Source organism: Hakea prostrata, chromosome 1, assembly GCF_041222555.1.
Source record: "Hakea prostrata isolate BN-2017 chromosome 1, UWA_Hpros_2, whole genome shotgun sequence".
In the NCBI taxonomy this organism is placed as follows: Eukaryota; Viridiplantae; Streptophyta; class Magnoliopsida; order Proteales; family Proteaceae; genus Hakea; species Hakea prostrata.
In genome coordinates this window covers 17,588,413-17,613,824 of record NC_142600.1, presented here as the reverse complement: position 1 = coordinate 17,613,824, position 25,412 = coordinate 17,588,413, and the positions used below count along the sequence as shown (strand labels likewise).

The following is a 25,412-nucleotide window of genomic DNA, read 5'->3' as shown; positions in this document are numbered from 1 at the left end:
CTCATCACCCATAGCTTCCTCGTGAGATCAAATTCTCCTAGAAACCGAATTTTGAGTATGCCTCTCCTTTGCAAATTACATCTCTTCCTTGTGGGACTTGGTACATCTGATAGCTTTTGAGCGCCAAAGGCCTTGGAAATAATAGGGGTAGATCAATTTTCTGCCAAATTTACTAAAGTTTTGCTCGAAGTGGACTCCTATGCTAGCTAAGGCATCTTGCACCATCGGAGCTCTATCAAGGATCTTCTTCTCCTCCACCACCACAGAAGGTCGAGATACTTTGAAACCATAGAAGGTCGTGATACTTTGAAGGTACATTCCCTACCATGTGACCAAATCATCTACAAGGGGAAAACATTTTCTCCCCATCCTCATATACTACACTTTGAATAAAACTAAAGACCTTCGTTGATCCAGGTTCATAGCCCTCAACTTGAACCTCATTCACACTTAGTTTCCTCGTTTACTTCCTCCAGGATATAGGCAAAGTTCCCAAATGTTCCCTGCTTCATCCGATTGTCCAGAGCAATAGGATGACTCACTGGCCTTGCTATAAAATCCCTTATGATCTTAACCCGGAAACCTATATTTTAGGTCTAAGAACCCGAAATGCGGGTAGAAGACAGCTGTGGGCCATCCAAATAAAGACCATTGGATTAAAATCGCCACTAAATAGGACACAATTTGTGTTGATTACTAAAGAACCACCACTAAATAGGACATAATTTGTGGCGGTTTCTTAACTTGCCGTCACTAAAAACGTCTTAATGGTGGCTGTTTTGTGGTGACTGTCACTAAATATAGACATTTAGTGGTGGTTTTTTTTTTTCCTAAGAAATGACATGGGGTAGGGTATTCGGGAAATCTAGTAAGGTTGATATGGGGTAGGGTATTCGGTATTGGTTGTTTGATGGATGTGCTGTTGGAGTCCGGATCTGCAACTCCGTCGGTTTGTGCTCCCTGATGACTTTTCCACCCCAAAATACAGGGGGCCTTGGGGTGGGTGATGATCCAGATTCGTGCTGTTGTTAGTAGCGTGATTGGTGGACCCATGTGGTGTTGTTTGTGAGGTGATGATAGGTGGGATTGGTGACCTGTGTGCTGTTATTAGTGGTGTGATAGATGGGATTGGTGTACATTTTTACCCACTGGCGATACCATCAAACTAATGAATTTCGGGATATTTGGACGAAATTCTAAAAGATCAGCAACACACCAATTTAATATAATAGCACTTTTATTCAAAAATCCCTTTCAACGTCTAATATATCTGTCTGCTCAACGTCCAAGAATATTGCTTTATTTTTTTTTTCTTCTCCCTTTCTACTATTTTATCCATCAATCATGTCCAATCTGGTTGCTCAACTTTCAAAAACAGAGATATGAATAATAATACTTGTATTTATTACGTAACACTGAAGCAAAATCCCAAAGTAATAGAATTTAATTTGTTTTCTCTTTGGATAACCATGCCTGAAGCTCAACTTTCAAAAACAGAGTATTGCAGATTTGCTTGAGGTAAATATTTCATTTTTTTTGAACATGCATATTCTAATAAATCAGAACTTTTTTTTTTGAATTAGTTTTATTTTTATTTTAGTACAGGTATTGTTATTCATATCTTGTTCTAAGAAATTCAATTTCCCCCTAATTTAGGCCAAATCTTAACTAAATGTATGCATGAGTATACGCAAAAATAGATCTCAAACCTTTCTTTGACCTAGGGTACAAGATCTATAACCTATGGATGGTCTAGATCTATATTGACCTTATTCATATGGATAAGAAATTTGAATTCACTTAAATTGCCTTTTAGACTGTCTATTAGATCTATTGATTTTATTGGTGTTAAGTTTAAGTGATATGCTTGAAAATAAAGTAAAATTAGAGGAAAAAAAAAAAAAAAGCATACGGGAAGGTGGTGGCTGAACAACCGTACAAATTGCTTGGCTGAAGGGTTCTAGAAATCATACTATTAAATTTGGTGGGATTAAATTTAAATCGTTCATCATAAACGGTTCAAATTTAATTCAATACATTTAATGATAAAATTTATTTAAACAGCGGTTCAGTAATATTTATGTATAACATAATACTAAAAAAATCGAACTACAAGAAAATTCTTCTTTTTGTGATCTGTGTGAATAAAAATACACTAAACCCCATTCAAGGAAACATGATGGGAGGAAAGCTGGTTTTGGTCTCGTGGATGATTATGATGGATTATAGGCTTCATCCACTGGAATCCAAAGTTGAAAATTGTGCCAAAATATCATGGGTCACTTTTGGATTTATATGCAAATGCATGGAAATTTATGAACCTCATAATATGTTGGTGAACCTTTGTTAGAGTACTCTGGATTCAAATGAGATAACTTCAAATTCACGACAAGAAAGAGTAGAGGACTTCAATATTGTGAACTCTTTTTCTTTTTCGCCAAAAGATTAATTTTATTAACAAGCAAATTGTATAATATGAATATAAACATTTATAGTTGTCCCAATAAAACTGAAACGTCTAACCCTTCAAAGGGCCAGTTTAAATCCTATATCTTGGCATATTTCTATCATCCTATACCAATTTTTTTACCTAATTTCATCTAGACTTTGTTGTTGATTTTTTTTTCCGCTAAAAAGGTCTATGTATTAAAGCGAAAAAGATTACAATTAAATGCTCATTGGGGTTAGAGGACCCCCTCACTTCAAACAATGAGCAAAGTCAAATCAAATCTTTCGATAATAGCTGCTCCAAATAGACCCATCAAACTATTTCCAAATAATATTATTTTCACCAAATCCTCAGATAAAAAAGATTCATTGCAATGACCTATCATTCCCAGTGGGATGACTTAAAGCTCCTGGATTTTCTTTACACAACATCAGCAAATCCACCAGGTGCACATCTTCTAACAGAGTTGATGATATTTGTTTCCCCTTTTGCAAAGAGCCTTGTGCAACAGCCCTTCGCTTTGCTTTCTAAATTTTTTTGCAACAACCCCTGAGCTCCGAACAGAGAGGGCTGGACAGAAGAACTGAATGACTTTACATGGATCTGTTCTAACGCTGTTCATTTTACTCTTCCATGGCCACTCAACTCTTGAGTCTTGAGTAGGAATATTGTAATACTACTCTAGGCTCCCAACAACTGGGAATTACTAAAATGAAACACAAAACAAGAGAGACCAGGAAGAAGAAGTTCCCTGTTGCCCAGAAGGCCTGTGGAGCCTGATGATGAGATCAATTTCATCAACTTCAAAGTCACCCTTCTTTATGTTTGGACGAAGATAATTCAACCATCTCAGTCTGCAACTCTTGCGACATCGATTGAGGCCTGCAAACCAAACCCATAATTTAGGCCATAATTGAAAAGAGTAGTATAGTTCTTGCCCGTCCTGCAGAAAGGGATATCCCTCCAGCTCCCTTCTCCATACACATTTGCACACATCCTCCAAGCAGTTTATCTTCTTCTTCTTCTTCAGTCCATGGTCCTTTATTGTAACTACTTAGTCGACCCATCTCATCCCTCCCAGGACACTTCCTTCTCACCAGACCCTCCAAAAATTGGATTATGTGCGAAAATGGATTAAGAACGTACCAGAAGTTAGCCCCCTGGGGCATATGGGCCTGTTATCATGCACCGACCCTATATTTTCAAGTGTTAGAGAATGTATGTTTAGGCCTATAATAGAGATGATGATTGATAATTCTATTATTCTAATGTGTGCAGGGGTTTATAACTCAAGGTTGAATAGAACTGGATGGACCTATGGATTTTTTGTATGGCTCCTTTTAGACTATCTCAATGGTGCAGCGTGAAAATCAAATTTTTTTGAAGGACGTTGTGACTTGTATTCAATTAGGGTACGTGCAACAAATCTGGTGTGATGCGAAAAGTTTGCGACATCCTACCTTATCCCATTAAACAATGTGGCCGAGAGAGATTGTCCCTGATCTAATTAGCCTAACTGGAAAAATGAAGAATGCATCTATTGAGCTTTTCAAATCCCAAATAATTCTGAACTGGTTCACGAACTTGGCCCATCAAAGTACATGTAAACCTTCACCTAAAGAGTGGAAATACCCCCTGCAAGCGGGCATGTGAACGATCTATGTATTTGTGATATTAAGTAATAAAATACATTTTGTTTTATCAGAAAAAAAATAAAAATTTATTAGTGTTTGGTTTCTAGTTTTCTCATTAGAAGAAGAAAAAAAAAAAAAAAAAAAAAAAAAAAAAAAAAAACAAAGCAACAATATCTGTTGGGGTAATTGTATTACAAATTCTTCAAACATACAAAAATGAAATTGCAATACAATTGAGAGATGAAGATCTTTAGACAATCCGGAGAGCTTGAAGTTGCAATCAAATGAACCACCGATCAATGAGGTTGAGTCACACCTTGAGTGCTGTCTTTAAGGTAATTGATGCACCCTACTACCAAGGGTTCTTCGCACCACCACCTCCAAGATAAAGCAACATCCAACTAGAAGATGAGGTAGTTCTTCTAGTCCCTTCAAGGAGCCAAAAGCTAGAGCACAACACTTAAACAATTTCAAAGAAAGAAATTAATTTTGTAACACAAATAATGGGAGAGTGAGGAGTGTCTCGATTTCACACCACATGCAAGGAAATGTTGGGTTTATATAGGCCCAAATCTCACCTTACACCCCTTAGGATTCTTAAGGCAATGAATTGGATTTAATACATTCAATAACCTCAACCCCACTCATGGTAATGGCCATGAATGGTCATGAAGTTGAAATGAGAATTGATGACCAAGAGTTAGAATTGAAATAAATTCCACCATTCAAGTAACCCCACCACACCACCATGATCAAGACCATTAAGACCCATGACCAATGTCATGAAGAGCCTCATAACCAAGGTCATGAAGGGCCTCCTTTACTCATGGTGCCTCATTACCACCCTTACCTCATGGGTCCCACACACAAACAAAATAATTAAATAAAAGAAATACAAAAACTAATTTTGAAACTTAATATATAAATAATATAGATTTTAATAAAAAACCTAACAATATCTTTCCATCCTTTCTTCTCCTAATAGGAAGAAACATACATTTGATAAAGAACAAAAATTAAATAAAAATAACGAAACAGACAAGACCACAGCAAAGCAAATCTCTCCAATGATCAGAGAGCATGCACCCACTCTTAATTAATTCAAAACATAGAACACCCACTCTAGTATTAACTCTTGCACCCACAAAAGTATAAGGCGTCAATCTCAAACAATTCAACCCTAACAAGCAACTATTTGAAAGGTGAAACTTTTTACTACAATGATCAGAGAGCACCCACGCTCAATTAATTCAAAACATAGAGCACCCACAAAAGTATAAGGCGTCAATCTCAAACAATTCAACCCTAACAAGCAACTATTTGAAAGGTGAAACTTTTTACTACAATGATCAGAGAGCACCCACGCTCAATTAATTCAAAACATAGAGCACCCACTCCAGTATTAATTCTTGCACCCACAAAAGTATAAGGGGTCAACCAATTCAATTCTAACAAACAACTACTTGAAAGGTGAAACTTTTCAAATTAAGGGATATTACAATAGATTATTCACCTTCTTCTTCAACATTTTCACCAAAATACGCATCAAAGCTTGTTCTCCATACCCATATTGCTTCTTGGCTTCTCCTCCACGTTTTTCTTAGTCTCCACAAGCCAAAAAACTCAAAAACCCTCTTCTGTTTTGCTCAAATTCGAGCTTTTAAAGAGAATGAATGTTAATGCACAAGAACCGTTGGATTTCATCTTCTAGATGAGTCCCAAAGAGAATCTAATCCCACAGTCGTTGGATATCCACTTTAAAAAGGTGGGTGAAATCTGGGCCGTCAGATCCTTTAAGTGATGTAAGATTAGAGTACCCTTCACCAGATTATTTCAAATGGAATCTTTTCTAATCTTACATCTAACCTGCGATACACAGGATCATGTTGATCATTATACTTTGCAGTGCACCATATTATCATGCTCCCGACCAACCAAAAGGCGCGCAATGGAATCTTTTCCATCTTGGGCACTTGAAAATCAAGTGCATCAATCTCGACCCTAAAAATTGGATCTTCATCCACGTCCTTCTAATGACCATTAGATTGTATCATTCAAGCTTTCAACATTACACTTTCCTCGAGATGTAAAACTTATTTCACAAAGACCCCCAAACTCTTAAAAATTATTTTCAAACCCCTATGAGTAGATTACATCATAGTAGCTAAATTTGATATTTCTTCTATAATGCCCAGATTTGCTTCCATATCGCACTCTCACGAGAAACCTCATAACTCCCTTGTTTGATATCGAAATCACAATACGAAAAGTGCGTTGGAAAGAAGACTTCATGAAAATATGTTTCTTCAGTTTAAGTCGAGCCCAGAAAACAACTGGATGACTCCTCAAAAATTCATCCAATGTGACCTTTGTGTAGTGACCTGTGAAATCCACTATTCTAAGTAATCTTCGCTTCACCCAAAACACTTAAATCTTCTCACAAACACTCAAAACTGTTGTAATAGTGTTAATCACCCTCTAAAATATATAACAAATGCCCAAAGTCTTCTATGGGAGCTTCACTTCAGTACAAGTCATGTACTCTTAGAACACACTGTATTTTAGTTGCCAACAATGACAACATATGCAATCTCAGCCAATGGAACAACATATTTTTACCTTTCTTTCACATATTGTTGACTCTTATATGTATGTGCTAGTGAAATGAACTCTTGATCTTTTTGGGGAGTTAATTGAGAGAGAGACCGAAAAGCGCTCTGAGGGATCCTGTAATTCAGATAAGAAACTGTAACAGAAGAAGTGATCCTGTAATTCAGATAAGAAACAGTAACATAAGAAGATGGAAACTATTGTTGTCCCTGATGACTGCCAAACACATCCCACAATTCCATGTCCATTTCTTGAAGCAATTCTGTCAGACCCTACAAAGAAGTCATTCTCTGCTGAAACCATACCCTTTTTCTCAACTTGCAAATTTGTTGAGTTTATCTCCATCTCTTCTCCCTTTATTAACATTCTCCTCCAGAAGGATGATGTTGCTTCCTCTTCCTCCTCTCCCTCTTCATCATCACCATCATCTTCTTCTCCTTCTCTCGGGGGTTGTTTGCTAGAAGAAGACTGTGACGCTCTCCTCAACCACCTGGAATTCGTCTTGGGATTCTCAGTTTCCTGCAACTTGTCTTTACAAGATGATGATATATTTTGCTTTGACATTAGTTTCTTGCTCAATTGAGAGTTCCAGAAGTTTTTAACATCATTTGCCGTTCTTCCAGGAATTCTTCCTGCAATTAGAGTCCACCTACACACACAAAACACATATAATTAAAGACACTTTCATTCAGTCAGACATGTTTACATATTCCGAAAGGATATGCTTTGCTCTCACACATTTAAATCACCATCAACTTGTCCTGATCTAGTTTCAAAATAAATTTTCACAACCTATAGTACTTCCTGGTAGGCTTTTCTATTCAGTGATATCTAATGATTTTAATTTGAACCCTAGAAAAGATCACCAAAAACAATCTACAGCTTTATTTCTTCCTTCCAACTTTCAAATGCATACATCCCACATCCACACACACCCCCCACTCACCATCCATGTTTACGATATATCATGGCAAAGCGAGAAAATGAGACGTCTGAGATTCTGAAAATAACTACCAGATGGGAGAGGAAAGATGAAATACACAGCAGCATTTCTTCTATTTAATAACATCTCTTTGTTGTGATCTCCTATTTAGTCACCGGGGTAAATAAACTTAATTAATTGAGTTGATTTGATTTTAATTATAAATAATAGAAAAGAAGTTGGTGGGTGGAGATTAAGTCAATACTGCATGTCTCAAGTATTACTATAGCCTACTGAGCTGATTTCTTCATCATTCATTCATTATAAGATAAATAAATAAAATACAAGTTGACAGATAAGCAATAGACAATGAATTTTAGTGGAATAGTAATTTATTTAAGGAATTAATTCATATTTAACTGGTTTGTGATTTTTTTTGACATTAGGGTTTTTAGGGTTAGAGAAAGTTTTTCTTTTGTATAATGGTAGTTTGATGTATTCTATTTGATATTTTTGTGCCAGAGAATTAGTAAACTCAACTTCACATTGTTCACAAAAAGTCAGGTTTTCGTTTTCATTTTCATTTTCATTTTCATTGTCAATTACTTAATAATTTTCACGATCACATATACCACTTTTGATGGACTCAAAAATTCTTTCACAAAACAACCATTTCTTTTCCGGCTTATTGGTTTTGTAATGAAAATTATAGGGTTTTTGTTATGAATGTGGACTTGCTTTGTGCTAAAAAGTATTTTTGTGTACCTGATTTACATGGAAATTCTTCATCTGACGGTCCAAATTACCCTAAGATATGGACGGTGTTGATTATATCTCGATTTAGGATTTTTTGTATGAATATGTAACTCTCTTCCACTGTAATTGGTTTTTTCTATTTGTGAAATTAGTGGATTGTTGGTGGACGTGGGTTTTCTTCCCCTTGAGGGTTTCTCACATAAAAATCCTTTGTGTTCTGAATTTTTCTTCTTTTGTTATGTCATTGCTCCTTGGTTTTGATCCTAACAGTTTTGTCACCTCTCCAACTATTTCTCCATTAGGTAGAATTTTATTCGCTCAAGCACTTACTTATTTCAGTGGGAAAGATTGTTTAATATCATTGGCCTTTAACATGTTATATGATTTGGAATCAGCGGAATAAAATTAGAATGTCCAATTCTACAGTTAATCCCCTGTCTATGCTACATGAGGTGGAGAATTGGCTAGTAGCTTTGCGTCAAGCTACTAATGTTTAAGCTTTTGATGAAGCTCCCAACCCATGTTGTGAGACAGCTAAGGTTGAGGCTATTTCTCAAATTATTGACCCTACTCTTATTATAGCAGGATCAGTTAATAGAGGGGATGAACAGTGTCTTCGCCTGAACTCGGGATTCACTACATTTAACAGCTTAAAAGAGGTGCTCACCTTGGAGTTCTATTTTGGACTCTACAGACAGCAAACAGTTTGAATATTAGATTGAACAGTGTGGTGTCCAGAAAAGACTATTGGGACTTGGGAGAGATCTTCTGTTTAACCACAGAGGCTGTTGGCGTTTGTATCTCTGCCCCTTTTTGGTTTATATTGTGAATATGTCGGATGCACTGTCCTTATCACTTGTATTTAGGATAGGTTGTCTGATGTGTAATTTGCTGCGTGGTCTGGTCACCTAAGTCCTCAGATGAACTGTTAGGTGTTTTTTTTTCTTCCTTTCTTTGGCTTTTCTCAACAAAAAATATGTATAGGAAAAGACATCAATATAAGATCATTCAAGTTATCAATCAAGATGAAACAAAGCATTCATCCAGAAAACATGAGAAGAACTTTTATCAAAGAAGGAAAGCACGCAACATGCATAAGCCTGCAAGTTTTAAATATCTCCAGTTGTCAAAACTGAGTTAGAAAGTCAAGAGTCGTCTGTGTTGGTGTTTTTTTTTCCTTCTTGTTTCTTAAGTTCCCAACCCCCTAAAAGAACATTATTCTCCTTTATAAACTATAAAAAATATTTCTTAATTAAGTTCCCAACCCTAAAAGAACATTATTCTCCTTTATAAACTATAAAAAATAAAATAAAACGAAGACTATTCTTGTTTGGTAAAAAAATGAATACTATTCCGATTCTAATTTCTTGAAAAGGCTAAATGACTTCACATGGATCTGTTTTAACTCTGTCAGTTCACTGTTCATTTTACTCCTCCATGGCCACCCAACTCTGAGTAGGAATATTATAGTATTCTAGCCTCCCAGCAACAACTTATATTACTGGGAATCACTAAATGAAACACCACAACAGAGCCCAGAAAAAAGAAAGAAAAAAAAAAAAAAAAAAAAAAAAAACCAGAGAGCCCAGAAGAAGAAGTTGCCTGTTTCCCAGAAGCCTGTGGAGCCTCATCATGAGATCAACTTCATCAACTGCAAAGTTACCTTTCTTGATGTTTGGACGAAGATAATTCAACCATCTCAGTCTGCAACTCTTGCGACATCGATTGAGGCCTGCAAACCAAACCCATAATTAAGGCCATAATTGAGAAGAAACATGTACAGTCGTAGTTCCTCTTTAGTTAAAATGTTAATTTCCATCTCTTTCAAATTAAGAAACATAAATAAATAAAGAAAGAAAGCATTAGGGTTGGAAAGGGCCTTGTTCTGTTGCATTGATATATAGGTTCCCTCTTCTGAAATTAAACTGTTGATGACCAGTAGTTCTTGCCTGTCCTAGAAGGGATATGCCTCCAGCTTCCTTCTCCATACATCTCCACACCTATTCGCAGCAGCTTATCTTCTTCTTTAGTCCATGGTCCTTGTCTGTAATTACTTGCTCGGCTCATCTCATCCGTCCTCTGCAGGACCCTCCTTTCTCCTGTTTGCTCTTACTCTCCTTCGCAAACTGATACCAGATACAACATTTCAGTGAATCAGAATTTGTCATCATCGTAAATTATATTTATAATAATAGAGAGGTACAAAAGTCATCACAAATTAAAAACAAGGGTGTAACAGTCATTTAATCCCTAACAGATGAGTAACAGACACACTTGGATCTGTCGATTACTCATCTCTTCAATTCATCCCTCCATTTATCACCTCACTTATATAGCCCTAGCCCATCCCTCGTGCCTATCCTGCATGTCTACAGATTAGAAGCTGCAGGTTTAATTTTTTATAATTTCTCTCCAAGCTTTCTGCTGAAAAATTAAGACTCAGATATGCAGTTTCGCACATTTAGTTCATGAGTTTTCATATTAACAATAATACGTTCAACCATCTACCAGTCCAATGTACTTTTTCTTCCTTTCCTGTCACTTGTGTATGGAATTGTTTTCTTTCTAAACTACTCTCTTTCTCTCTCTTATCCTATTATTTGTTAATGTGATGGGCAGTCGATAAACTAATTGACATCCTTAGTGCAATAATTCATCTGATTGTTGGACTTCTCTGATTTCAGCAAATGGACAGTTCTCCACAAAACTTGCTGCAATGGCTTTGTCATATTTGAGAGTATCTAATTATAGCCATAAATTCTCTGGTTGGTGGAGATTTTTTCGGACGTCCAAACTTCATTCTAAATTCAAGTTATTTTTTGGCTTCTTTCAAAATGCAAGGATTTTAATTTATACAATATTCACGACTCAAGACTTTTATCCAATACTTGTGTAATTTGTGGTGATTATTCAAATCCATTTGGCATCTTTTTATTTCTTGTGATTGGATCAAATGGATTTGGGCAGCTGAGCCTTTGGGTTGGGAATTGAGCCTAAGTTAGGAAGATTCACCAGCCCACGATGTCAATTTACCACGTATTCACCTAATCAATTTATTATGCTAATAGATGCAAATGAACCAGAATGTTTTGAAAAAGCAAATGACAACAAGCACAAAGATGAGTGGTTGAAAGCCATGCAAGAAGAGATGGATTCTTTACATAAGAACCACACATATAACCTGATAAAGTTACCTGAAGGCAAGAAAGCACTCGAGAACAAATGGGTGTTTAAGTTGAAAGTCCAAAAGAAAATCTAACAACCAAGGTACAAGGCAAAATTGGTCGTAAAGAGATTCAAGCAAAAGAAAGGTATTGATTTCGATAAAATTTGTTCTCCTATAGTAAAAAAGTCTTCTATGCGGGTGGTGATAAGTCTAATTGCTAGTGTGGATTCAAAAATCCATCAACTAGATGTAAATATGGTCTTTCTCCATGAAACTTTGGAGGAAGAAATTTACATGGAGTAGCCAGAAGGTTCTAAAGTCAAAGGTAAGGAATGGTCTGTAGGTTAAGAAAGAGATTGTTTGATTCATTTATGTTGGAGCATGAGTAAAACAGAACTATAATAGATTATTGTGTGTTTATTAACAAATTTTCTAAAGAATATTTTATTATTCTCTTGCTCAATATTGATGACATGTTGATTGTTGGTAAAATTGTCAAGTTGAAAAAACAATTGAGCAAGTCCCTTGCCATGAAAGATTTGGGAGTAGCGCAATAAATCTTAGGCATAAAGATTTATCGTAACAAAACAATTAGAAAGATATGAATATCACAAGAAAAATATGTGCAAAAAATACTCGAAAGATTCAATATGAGCAAAGCAAAATCTGCAAGTACATCCTTTGCTAGTCATTTCAAATTGAGTAGTGAATGGAGTCCCTCAACTAAAGAAGAAAGGGATGACATGAAGTGTATTCCCTACTCATTAGCGGCAAGAAGCCTGATGTATGCCATGGTCTGTATTAGACCTGATATTGCATATGTGGTAGGAGTTGTTAATAGATTTCTATCCAATCCTAGAAATGAACACTAGGAAACAGTGAAGTAGATAATGAGATATCTTAAGGGATTTGAGGGCTGGAGATATTTTTGTAAGGTAGGTTACGAAGCCAAGGATCCTTATAAATTGAGAGTGCTATGACCATTGCCAACATGTTTTATCAACCCTAACTTAAGAATGTCTCTACCTTATAAGATGTTTCTCCAGCCCGAAGAACAATTACCCCTAGATGAAACATCTAAGAAGGAATGTTGTCATAGGTATTTTTCTGAAATTACTGTAGCCCAAAGACTAGTGGGGTTGATGAGAAGTCTCCATCCTTGTTTGGCAAGGAGAGCCTTATTAAAACACTTTAAAGTCCCTAAAGCCCATGCCACCCTCTTTTTTGCTTTTATAAAGTATATCCCACCTCACCCAATTTACGCCTCTCCCCTTATCATTTTTCCACCAAAAAGACCTAACAGTAGATACAAGGAAGCAAGGCATGGCATAAACTAGGAGAGCAAAAGCCATGGCCTTCATTAGAATTTTCCTTCCCAACTAAGGATAATAATTTTGACTTCCACCTAGTCAATTAGATTTTAGTCTATCTAAGATATAGGAGAAGATTTGGGGTTTTGATATGCAAAAGGAAGATGGCAAACCAAGACAAGTCCCATGAGATTGGACCTCTTGGATATCTAAGGTAGAGACAACATCATCTTTGATTAAAGAGGGGGGGGGGTCCTAGGGTTAAAAAGGATGCCTGACTTCTCAGGATTAATGTGAAGACCTAAAGCTAATTCATATTCCTGCAAGAGAACATTAATCGAAGATGCATTCTGTAAAATAACAAAGGAGAAAATCATACAATCATCAGCAAAGAATAAATGATTAACTAAAGAAACATGTTGAACAAGTTTGATTCCAAGGAGCCTAGGGATGCCTATATTTGATGTCAGTCTTTGAGGAGGGTTTTCTAAAAAAGGATAAAGATGTATAGATTTAAGGGGCATCCTTGTCTGTTGCCTCTTTGTGGGCTGATTCTCTGAGACAATTCCCCATTAATCTTGATGTAAAAGTCAACAGTGGTGATGCATTGCATTTTCCATTAGACCCAATTTCCTGCAAAGCCCAATTGTCTCTAAGTATTGTCAATAAATGGTCATTCCAGTTTGTCGTAGGCTTTTGAGAAGATCTAGTTTTAGGGCCATATAACCAGTTCTTCATTGGGATTTTCTAAGAAAATGGAGGTATTCATGAGGAATGTAGAAATTGTTTGAAATGACTCTATCAGACCCTACTTAAGATGGGTTTAAGCCTATTAGTCAAATAGTTTGCAATGACCTTGTATGGGATTGTACAAAGACTGATGGGTCTTAAATGAGCTATCTCATGGGGTATGGCCTTTTTAGGATTAGGGTGAGGACAATTTTGTAGAGGCTTCTAAGCATATGGCGCCCATTGAAAAAATGTTGAACACCTTGAATGAGATCAGGGCCCACAGTGTCTCAATGTTTTGGTAAAATCTGACTGGGAGGCCATCAATACCAGGAGCCTAACTTCCTTTCATTTCGAACAATGCTTTACAGATTTCCTCAGGGGAGAAAGGTTTACACAGGATGTCATTCTCAGAAGCTGAGATGCAAGGGGTGGAACTAATCAAAAAAACCTAAGAAGGAGTGGGGGAGGAATTGGTGGATAAGGTAAAGAAGTGGTGACAAATTTCAGATTTAACAGGTCCTCCTTAAAAAACTAATTACCATGCCTAGATTTCGATATGCAGATGGAGTTTTTTTTTGTATCCTTTGAGTAGTTGAAGCATGGAAAATTTTAGTATTGCCCTCTCCTTGTATCCATTTAATTTTGTGTGTGTGAGAGAGAACATAGAATAGAACGAAAAACGCTCTGAGGGATATTGTCATTCAAATAAGAAACAGTAACAGAAGAAGATGGAAACTACTGTTGTCCCTGATGACTGCCAAACACATCCCACAATTCCATGTCCATTTCTTGAAGCAATTTGTCAACCCCTACAAAGAAGTCATCCTCTGCTGAAACCATATCCTTTTTCTGAACTTGCAAATTTGTTGAGTTTGTCTGCATCTCCTCACCCTTTATTAACATTCTCTTCCAAAAGGATAATGTTGCTTCTTCCTCCTCCTCTCCCTCTTCATCACCACCATCTTTTTCTTCTTCTTCTTCTTCTTCTTCTCTTGGGGGTCGTTGCTTGCTCGGAGAAGACTCTGATGCTCCCCTCAACGAGCTTGAATTCATCTTGAGACTGTCGGTTTCATGCAACTGCTTTTTACAGCATGATGATGATATATGCTGCTTTGACCTAAGTTTCTTGCTTAATTGAGAGTTCCAGAAGTTTTTAACATCATTTGCTGTTCTTCCCGGAATTCTTCCTGCAATTAGAGTCCACCTACACACAAAAAACAAAGATAAAGAAACTATTTCAATCAGTCAGACATGGTTACATTATTCCCAAAGAATATGCTTTGCTTTTGCACATTTAAATCACCATTAATTAACTTGTTGCCAGATTGGCTTTCATGATCTATTCAGTGATATCTAATGGTTTTAATTTGAACCCTAAAAAGATCTCCAAAAACAATCTACAGCTTTATGTCTTCCTTCCCAATTTCAAACGCATACCACACATACCCCGCTCACCATCCATGTTTACTATATATTACGGCAAAGCGAGAAAACTAAAACGTCAAAGATTTTGAAAATAACTACCAGATGGCAGAGGAAAGATGAAAATATACGTAAGAGTTTAGGAGTGAAATGGACCTCAAGAGCATCACTACTTCTATTTAATAACTTCTATTTGATGTGATCTCCTATTTAGTCACTGGTAAAATAAACTAAACTAATTCAGTTGATTTGATGTGAACTATTTTAATTATACATAATAAAAAGAAGTTTGAATTCCGTCACTTAGATGGAGATTATGTCAAGCAGTACTCTATCTAGCCTTCTGAGCTGGTTTCTTCATCATTCATTCATTATAAGATAAATAAAAATATAAATTCATCAAGTTGACAGATGAGCATTAGAATGAATATTAATGAAATAATAATTTGCCTTAAGGGAATTCGTATGTAACTGATTTGAGATTTATTTTCACATTAGGGTTTTTTGGGTTAGAGAAAGCTTCTCTTTACTACAAGATAACTCTGAATGGTATAATGGTTAAGTTTAATAGTTAATTTTAAAAAAAAAAAGAGGATTTTAGTTTGATGTTGGACATGTATCAAGAATCTAATTATATAAATTGAAAAAAAAATTCTTCTTTATATGGGTAGAGGATTTGGATTCTATGTCTTGTAGTGTCTTCGGGATTGTTTCAAAGTCTCATTTACGAGTGATGGGTGAAGAATAACTCAAATTAATCTTGAGTTTAAGTCAAGTCTTATTTTCTTTATTTATTTTTACTAAAAAAAATCCAGCATAAAAAAGCAAGAAAGGTGACTAAGTTGATCCCGTTTTTAGAATATATAAATTTTATCAATTAATTTCAATTATTAAGTTTCATAAATTAGAATGTTATTATTCATAATTATCCAACAGATCTTTCAAATTGTTGGAGTAAGGTTATGTAAGAAAATTACTCCAAACCACCCCCCCCCCCAAAAAAAAAAAAAAAAACTCTTATTTTGTGAAAAATCTTCGGAATGGGGTTCACCCTAATTAATATATCATTTATAATTAAAACCCATTACATACCTTATTTTGTGAAAAAACTCTTATTCTTTTAAAACAAGGTATGTAATGGGTTTTAATGGAGCTCATACCTTGTTTTCTATTATATGGATTATACATTAACACATGAGTGCGGCTCCCCAATATGTCATAATTAATTCATATATAATATTCATATAAAACAACCCTATGTAACATTATATAAATGGACACTTATCTTACAAACTAATTCCTGAAGAAAATTACATATAATTAATTCAAAATTGTTGACCTTGCTAATCCTACATCATATATACCAAGGAGACTGAAACAATTGATAATTAATAAAGACATTAATAACATACCTTGTCTTATCTACTAAGATTATGAAGAGGTAAAAAGAATAAAATCCACAGACAATTTGTATATGAAAATTTCAGAAATAAATTTGAAAATAAGTTAAAAGAATTAGTTACATTTAACGGATAATATTATATTTGGATATTAATAAATTTGACTTGTCAGAAGATAATTATATTATAGAACTTAAAAGACTAACATGCAAAGCATAATGGGCAGATGAATAAGACAAATATTGCTACCCCAAAGTTAAAAGGAATCTCAGCCTTAGTTTCACTTGTTCCTATACTATAAAAACATAAAAGACTAACATGCAAAACATAATGGGTTGGTGAATAAGAAAATACTGCAACACCTCAGTTAAAAAGATTGTCAGCCTTAGTTTCACTTGTCCCTTTCAAATCCTTTTTGAAATTTTTTTTTTCATATTTTCTAATCAAGGAAACATGAATTTTTCTTTTTCCTTTTTTTTTTTTTGGGGGGGGGGGGGGAGAGGAAGGGTTGGTAGGCGAGAAAGACAAGTAAAAAATATTTTTTTTAAAAACAACAATATATGAAACAAAGCATTCATCCAAGAAAAATATAAGAAATATGAGAAGTTAAAAGAAAGCAAGCAAACATGCATAAACTTGCAGGTTTTATATTTCCAGTTTTCAAAAATTGAGTTCAAAAGTCAAGAATCGTATGTATTGATGCTTGTTTCTTTGTAGATTTTCTTGTTTCTTAAGTTTCCAACCCTAAATGAAAGAGTAGATTCACACTTGTTTTTAATTCTCATTCCCTACAATTTTATGTAATTTGTATTTAGGATTGTAATACATGGCAGTTAAGTATCTAACCAGCACAATTAAACCCAACTAAAAATTGAATTTAATGAGTCCCTAAAATTTCTCATAATTTTGTCTCTCATTTTTTCTTGAGGTTTAATTTTAAGAATATATTAGATTTAGTTTCTAAGGGTTATAATATTTGACTATTAGATAAATTGTCATCTGTCACAATTTTAAATACAAATTATAGAGGGACAGGTGAGAAATCTAGAGGATGTAGATCAGTTTTTTTTTTTTTTTTTTAAAAGAAGAATAGTCTTCCTCTTATTATTTTATTCTTTTATATTTTATGAAGGAGAATAGTTGACAGTATTCCCATGCTAGATGCTGAAAAAGCTACGAAAGACGAAGAGGAGTGGACAAAGAACTGTATCGAATGACTTCTCATGGATCTGTTTTAACTATTTCGCTTCACTGTTCATCTTACTCTTCCATGGCCACTCAACTCTTGAGTCTTGAGTAGGCTCCCAACAACTGGGAATCACTAAAAATGAAACACAAAACAAGAGAGACCAGGAAGAAGAAGTTGCCTGTTGCCCAGAAGCCTGTGAAGCCTGATGATGAGATCAATTTCATCAACTTCAAAGTCACCCTTCCTGATGTTTGGACGAAGATAATTCAACCATCTCAGTCTGCAACTCTTGCGACATCGATTGAGGCCTGCAAACCAAACCCATAACTTAGGCTATAACTGAAAAGAATCACATGAGTCGTACGTAGCTCCTCTTTCCAAATTAAGAAACGTAAATAGAGAACGAAAGAAAGAAAGAAAGCTTCAGAGTTGGAAAGGGCCTTTTTGTTGCATGGATAGGAGATAGGTTTCCACTTCTGAAATTAAACGGTTGATGACCGGTAGTTCTTGCCTGTCCTGGAAGGGATATGCCTCCAGCTCCCTTCTCCATACATTTTTACACATTCTCTGAGCAGCTTATCTTCTTCTTTGGTCCATGGTCCTTTTCTGTAATTACTTACTCGACCCATCTCATCCCTCCCCAGGATCCTTCCTTCTCCCGTTTGCTCTCACAGATCTCCTTCGCGAGCTGATACATCAAGTGAATCGGAATTTCTCGTTATATTTATAACAATGGAAAGGATACGTATGTCATAACTAATAAGAACAGGGGTATAACAGTGATATAACTCCCCAACAGACACCTTGGATCTATCGAGCTCATCCCTCTATTTATTGGGTCTAGCTTTGGGTGCTGCATAATTAATTCACAGCACCTGCAATCTAGGTTGATCTCTACTGTCCATTTCGTAATAGATTAAAACTCACTTTGACGGCTGAGATTGAAGCATGTCTGCAGATAAGACTCGGGTACACAATTTCGCACGTTTAGTTCATGAGTTTTCACATTGACAATAATTCAGTTTCAAACCATCTACCAGTCCAACGTATTTTTTTTCTTCTTTTCTCCTAGAATCTTAACTCAATAAATCTTCATTTAAGTCTATGAACCTCAACATGGACCTATATATGGACTTTTTTGCAGGACTTTTTCAGACTATCTCAGTGGGAGTATTGTAAAAAATCAAATAATTTGAAGGACGTTGTGGCTTGTATTCAAGTAGCCTTAGATCAAGTTCTCAATTCACAAATCTTGGTCCAACAAATCTGTCATGATGCGAAAGAAGTTTGTGAAATTCTACCTTATCCTAGTAAACAATGTGGCCGATAGAAATCATCCCTGGCTTAATTAACCTAACTGGGAAAATGAAGAATGCATCAGTTGACCTTTTCAAATTCCAAATAGTTCTGAACTGGTTCACCAACTTAGCCCTTCAAACTGCATGTAAACCTTCACCTATGGAGTGGAAATACCCCGCGTGAATGATCTATGTATTTGTGATACTAAGTAATAAACTATGTTTCGTTTTATCAGCAAAAAAGAAAAACATATTAGTATTTGGTTTCTTTTCTTATACGATAAAAAAGAAAAAAAAAAAAGAAAGAAAAAATAGTACCGAGCAAGAATAATCTCTCTATCTTTTCTTTTTCTAATAGAAATAAGCATATATTTTGATTGAAAAAATAATGTCAATGCAGAACTGGTAGAGTGGTAAAGATTAATACTTCTTAGTGAAGAGTTTATGGGTTCGACTCTTTTCTTTCCGGTATATGTAATACCCCCATTCTCTATACACAGAACTCTTATCTTAAAATAAATAAATAAATAAAAAATCAATAATAATAATATCACTAGCAAAAATCACAGCAAACCAATTCTATCGACTAATTTAAGTAGAGCCAATTTAGATTTCTCTTAAATTTAATGATTTTTTAAGCTGTTAATACAGCTCAATTCATGGCCATGGTCCCCCACCCCTACTTTTGGTGGTCCTAAACCCAATTATATGTTTTATCTTCCTGATGTCAAAGTTATCATTATTATTTAACCTCTAATTCATGATTAAACTCTATTTTACCTTAGGAACCCAAGTTATTATTTTTTACTAAAAAAAATTATAAGCAGATACACCAGATACTCTTTAATTGAAAAGGGATAAATGCATGCAATCCCTGCCATTGGATGGTTGGGTCCAATACATGTTGCTAAATTCTAACTAGTGCTCTCTTAAGTGTTTTCTTCCTCGATAATGATTCACATAAGAAGCCCATCATAATCCGATTATTGATCAAACTATCCCATTTATGATATCTTTTTCGAAAAGCTATATATGCATGCCCTAACTATGTATATATGTGACCTAATTAGTCATTGGTCATTTTTTGGACTACAGGAAAAGTATATAAAAAGTATCTTCATTTTGTATTTTTTTAAGATTAAAATTGACTTTGGATGAAATTTCAAAGGATCCAAGTAAAAATTACTTCAATAATAATAGGGTAAATTTCACTTACCTACCTTCTTAGTTGGACAAATAGCATTTACCCTCCCTCTTACTTGGATAATATCACTTACCTCCTCTTTTACTTAGCAAATATATCAAATACCTCCTTTCTATTAACTTTCTTCGGTTAAATTTAATTTTTACCATTAAATATTTTTCTAAAACCCTAAACTACCCTTGGCTAAAAATACTTTTTTAGTTTAAACCCTAATTATCATAATCACCCTAACAGTTAAAATATTAAATTACTTTCAATTAAAATAATTGTTAAAAACCAAAATACCATAGTTAAAATTCAAATTATCTTTAATTATTAAAAGCCCAACATATGCCTTTTTTTTTAAGTAAGAGGGGGTGTAAGTGCTATTTGTCCAGCTAAGAGAGGAGATAAGTGATATTTACACATAATAATATTATTAATTTCAAAGAGACAATGATAATGATGATACTATACTATGACTTTATGAGAATCCAGAAAGAAGATTAGTTTATATTGTATTTAATTAAGTAACGAAAAACAATAGCCTTTAGTTATATCACAATAAAATAAAGAGGCAAATTGCACTGGCACCTCCAAAATAAAGGCCTTAAAGTACAGAGACCCCAAAATTAGAATTTCGTTGGATTTATTTGTCTAATTTATCACTAATCTTTTCAGAGACTCTTTATTATAGGGATATTTTTTTAAAATAAACAGTGATTTAACTATTTTTAGTGATAAATTTGACTAATATATTCAATGAAAATTCAATTCTGGAATCTCTATGCTTTTTAAACATGAAGTAGGGTGTCAATGCTTTAAGGCCTCTATTTTGAAGAGCCAGTACAAAAACTTTTAAAAATAAAAAATATATAATAGCAATTTGTAAGTAGTTCTGAACTCAAAACGCCTGGTCTGTTTCATCAGTTCTGACTTGTCGCCTGGCTTTAATTCTCTTTACCCATATCTGAGGAAGTAATCCAATCGCTCATGGGTCTTCCCTTAATTAATTAATCTCATTCCCAATCCTTTTCATGATGGTCCCTTCACATTTGATCGAAAAAAACAAAACATTGTCCTTTCGAACAACATCGATTGCTACTGCGCCCCCCCTCCTTCTCTTTTCTTCTTCTTCTTCCCGCCTTCTCCTCCCCCCGGGGGAAAAGGGGGGGGGGGTGGCCCGCCCCCCCCCCCCCACACAGAGCAGTAGGAAGCAGAAAAAAAAAAAAAAAAAGTTTCGCGAATAAACGTTCCGTGCTTCGAACAACTGATGCTACTGCAGGAGGGTCCAGCTTGTCTTGGGCAGTGGAAGTTCTTATGAAGATCCATCAAAAATGTTTCTAGCTTCTGTCAAAGGCATGTTAAATCCATCACAAGACTACTATATGAAAAGAATATGAATTGATTAGAATCAAGTTTTATCAATGCAAACACAGTGAAATGTTGGCCCCTCTCTGTGTTGGTGATGAAAGCTATTGCAACATTTGTCAGCTTTGAAACAATCGATCACCTAAACAAACCTGCATTTTCACCCTTAAGTCAACATCTACCAGCTTTGTAGAATTGTAGTAGCTCACTATTCTGGTTGGTCCTTTCAGTCTGCCGTGGATTGGTTGGTCATTGGTGTTTTTTTTTGGTTTGGTGTGAAGTTGGTCTAGCTCCATGGTTTGTACAATTCAATAATGGAGAAATTAGTCAATCTTTGTATCAGCTCTTCTTCACAATCTTTGACACTTCTGTTTAAAGAAAGTTAAGTGCGAATCATAAATGTCATTGTATGAGAACATTCAAGACACTTCTAAATCAGTCATAAAATCAATAATATGGATTTTATATGGTTAGCTTTTTTAATGCATTTGATTTTCATATAGAAAGATGTTCGAATGAACATTAAGGAATAGAAATAAATAAGCAGTTCATATTATTGGAGGGGCGATTTTTGTAATTTTTAACTGAATAATTTATTAATAAAAGGGTTTACTTAATATTTTAAATTATTTAAGAGTAATATTAATATTAGGATGAACTCTAAGGTTGACACTAACAATTTTCCTATTTATAGCATCAATATTAGGGCTTGGTACCATTCTTATAGGAGAACGCACAAGTGCTCGACATAAAGCCCCTTAGTTTCAAATCATTTTAGAAGACTTATACAAGAAGTGGTAGCTATGTGTTACACTCATAGAATCCGCCCGTATGACAACAATACAATGTAGGTCTCACACTCATACTAGAGCAGATGAATAAGTGAAGATACAGTCTAGTGTGGAGAGGTCAATTGCTACATATCTGAAACTAGATCCCTTTTACCGAACTGAGGGGATAAAAATTAAGAACTTAAAAAGGAGACTTACAAATTACAATAGAGAGAAAGAATAAATCAAATAGATTTCGTTTGGCATTAAAATAAATAAATAAATAATAACGGAGTCGAGTTTTGGTAAACGTTCCTTATCAAGAATTGTAGGTAGGTGCTGCTCTACTTTTGATCTTATTCCCCATTCCACAGTCCACACCATGTTGAATCGTTGATTGTAGAAATGTAGATATATGCATGGCTGTAGTAGCTCAGATTCATTTATAACCCCCATCGTGAATTATAATGTCACACCATCTCTTGGCGGACGACATTTGCCTTGCAGAACATATGGGATAGTACTTGTGGTGCTCGTCGAAGGAGCTTCACATTCATGCATAAATGATGTGCTTTCGTGTAATCCAGGTGTGTGCAAGCTGGTCCGGATGAATCTCAAATACCAAAAAATGATGTGCTTGCGTGTGTTCTGAAATTCTGATCTGATGGCTGACTTGACGTAAATGCACAGGACCCAAACAAAGTTCAAATGAAACAGTAGTACTGGTGCCTGCATGATTCGATAGTTCACCGTTCCTGCAGGAATGTCACAGTTGCAAGTCATAGGACGCCAGAACTCATGATCTGAAGTGAACCTTTGAGCCCTGTAGTGCCATTATTTACTTGTTAAGGTACTAAATTGATCTTATCATTAAAATCTAGGGTGTAAGAAAACATGTACATAACACGATGTGCATACTGAATCTGAGCATTTCAAAACCAGATTGAAAAAGCCTTGATATATGGAATGAATTCGAATCACATCGATCTTTATTGGACTTCTTTGGGAGACTGACGGAATATAGATTTACTCAACCATCCACTATTTTAATTGAAAATTAGTCAATACAAGGGTTGGTAGAGTGGTAAAATTCATACTTCTCAATGGAGAGGTCATGGATTCGACCTTTATAGATGATAAAACTCCCTTTGATAATGTAATTAGGTGCACAAAAAAGCTGGCCCGCATGATCTTCAACACAAAAAAAAAAAACATCTATAAATATATATTTATTACAAAGGCTACACCTCTTACATTGATTTGATCTGTGACAAGGACTTTCTTACATTAATTACAATTCATTGTTTCTTGTTCTTAGACATCGAATATAATTTGCGAATATAATATTTCAATATAGGATTTAAACCCAAAATAAATCAATTTTAAATTAGCATTAACCTAACACTAAAAGTGAATTAAGAGAAAAATTCTTTTTATGTATATGTGAGTCAGGAAAAGGTATTTTTTGACCATTGGATTTTTGATTTACCTTTAAATCGTATTTGGAGAGATCCTCCTCCTAACAGTCCTTTATGTGTTGGTGAGTTAATTAACTGGCCTTCACGATCCTGGGACTATTTTAAATTGCAACGTTGGTTTTTAGTTTCTGAACTTAGTGCAATTCTTAAGATTCATATTTCATCTAAGGCCTTGCAGGATAGATGGATGTGGAGACATAATCGAACAGGTAAGTTTACCGTTAGATCTGTTTATTTTGTGGAGTTAACCGGCTCTTTGGGCTCATCTTCTAGAGGCACCACTTCTGCCTCTTCGACTTTTTGGACTACACTTTGGAGAGTTAAGACACTGCCTAAGATTAAGATGTTTCTCTAGAAAATAGGCCATAATGCTCTCCCTACAAATTTAAATTTGTTTCAACTAGGTGGTTGCTATACTCCTTTGTGCCTTTATTGCAAATGTGCTCATGAATCGATTGTTCATCTTTTATTTCATTGTTCTTTTGCAAAACTTTGTTGCAAGGTCTCTCCACTTCGGTTGGATACAGATTTTTCCATGGCCATCACATTGAGGATTGGTGGACTTTTATGGAATCTTTCTTTCGGCATACTGGTAATTTAGATTGGTTGCATACTAATTGGAATGTAGTAACTTGGTTAATTTGAAAGGCAATGAATGTTTATCAGTTTGAAGGGCTTGAGCCTAGCTTAAATATTTTTCGTAGGAGCTTAAATGGTTTGTTGCAGGACATTAATGGCCTTTATTTTGAGGTTGCTTCTACTTCAGCCATATCTGGAGTGTTTGATTCTAATATGTTCATTGCTTCATCAGGATTAGTCTTTAATGATTTGCATCTGTGAATGTTAGAAGTTGATGATATCTATTTTTTTCATGTTTTCTCAAATGGTTCATGGGATTCAATAACTTTTCGAAGTGGTCATGAAGGGGTTATCAAGACATCCTCTAGGTCTTTTATCATTGCTCGCATGAAAGCAGGTTGGGCTCTATCCGCATCACAAGCGGAGCTCGAAGCGAGGTATGACATCCTTTAAGTTGCTTCCACTATAGGGATAAAGAATATTGAGTTCTTCTCTAATTGTAAATAAGTGGTTTCCAGTTTGCATGGTGATTCTGATAGTCTGAATTGGCCTTGTTCTATACTTAGTTCAGTTTATTAGGAATCTTTTGATGGGGTTTGATAATTGTATTGTATTACATATTTCTCACACAACCAATGCTTCTGTCGATTTATTAGCTAGAGGGGCCCGTTGTTTGGGTATGTCTAAAATTTGGTGGATGCAGCTACCACATGAGCTTGATAATTGTACAGTGTTTCTGCTGGGAGGATCTCCCCAGATTTATTTATTTGAATGTATATTGCACCCGAAACGAGAAAACAAGGGGGGGACAAAAGTTCGTCAGTAATTTGGTTTTTGGTCTTGTTGATGAATACGATGGATACTAGGCTTCAATAATTGGGAATCCAAATTTGAAAATTGAGCCAAAAATATCATGGGGTCACTTTCGAATTTTTATTTGAATGTATAGAAATTTATGAACCCTAAAACGAGTCGCTGAACCTTTGCATGTACATACCATTCAACCTAAAAAAAAACTATAAATTCATGATAAGAAAATGTAGAGGACTCCGATATTGTCAGCTTAAAGTCTAACTTAAGTTGGTCATAGTTAGTTTTTTCAAATGCCTAACCTACTTTGTCAATAGTCTACAATTACAGAAA

General features: G+C 35.1%; 1 protein-coding gene and 1 pseudogene across 2 annotated transcripts; both read right to left on the bottom strand.

Annotated features, from left to right (window-relative positions):
- Positions 1–6,281: 6,281 nt before the first annotated feature.
- LOC149027983 (uncharacterized) lies at positions 6,282–10,508 on the bottom strand (annotated as a pseudogene). Its single transcript, XR_016175329.1, has 3 exons — positions 10,321–10,508; positions 9,974–10,103; positions 6,282–7,342 (listed from the first exon to the last, which is right to left on the bottom strand). The product of XR_016175329.1 is annotated as an uncharacterized LOC149027983 (transcript).
- A 3,611-nt stretch (positions 10,509–14,119) lies between these two features.
- LOC149027982 (transcription factor MYB75-like) lies at positions 14,120–18,372 on the bottom strand. The gene is made up of 3 exons (XM_089167461.1): positions 18,102–18,372; positions 17,769–17,898; positions 14,120–14,783 (listed from the first exon to the last, which is right to left on the bottom strand). Exons 1-3 carry the CDS (start codon positions 18,217–18,219, stop codon positions 14,315–14,317), a joined length of 717 nt encoding a protein of 238 aa, XP_089023587.1. The 5' UTR covers positions 18,220–18,372; the 3' UTR covers positions 14,120–14,314.
- Positions 18,373–25,412: the final 7,040 nt, after the last annotated feature.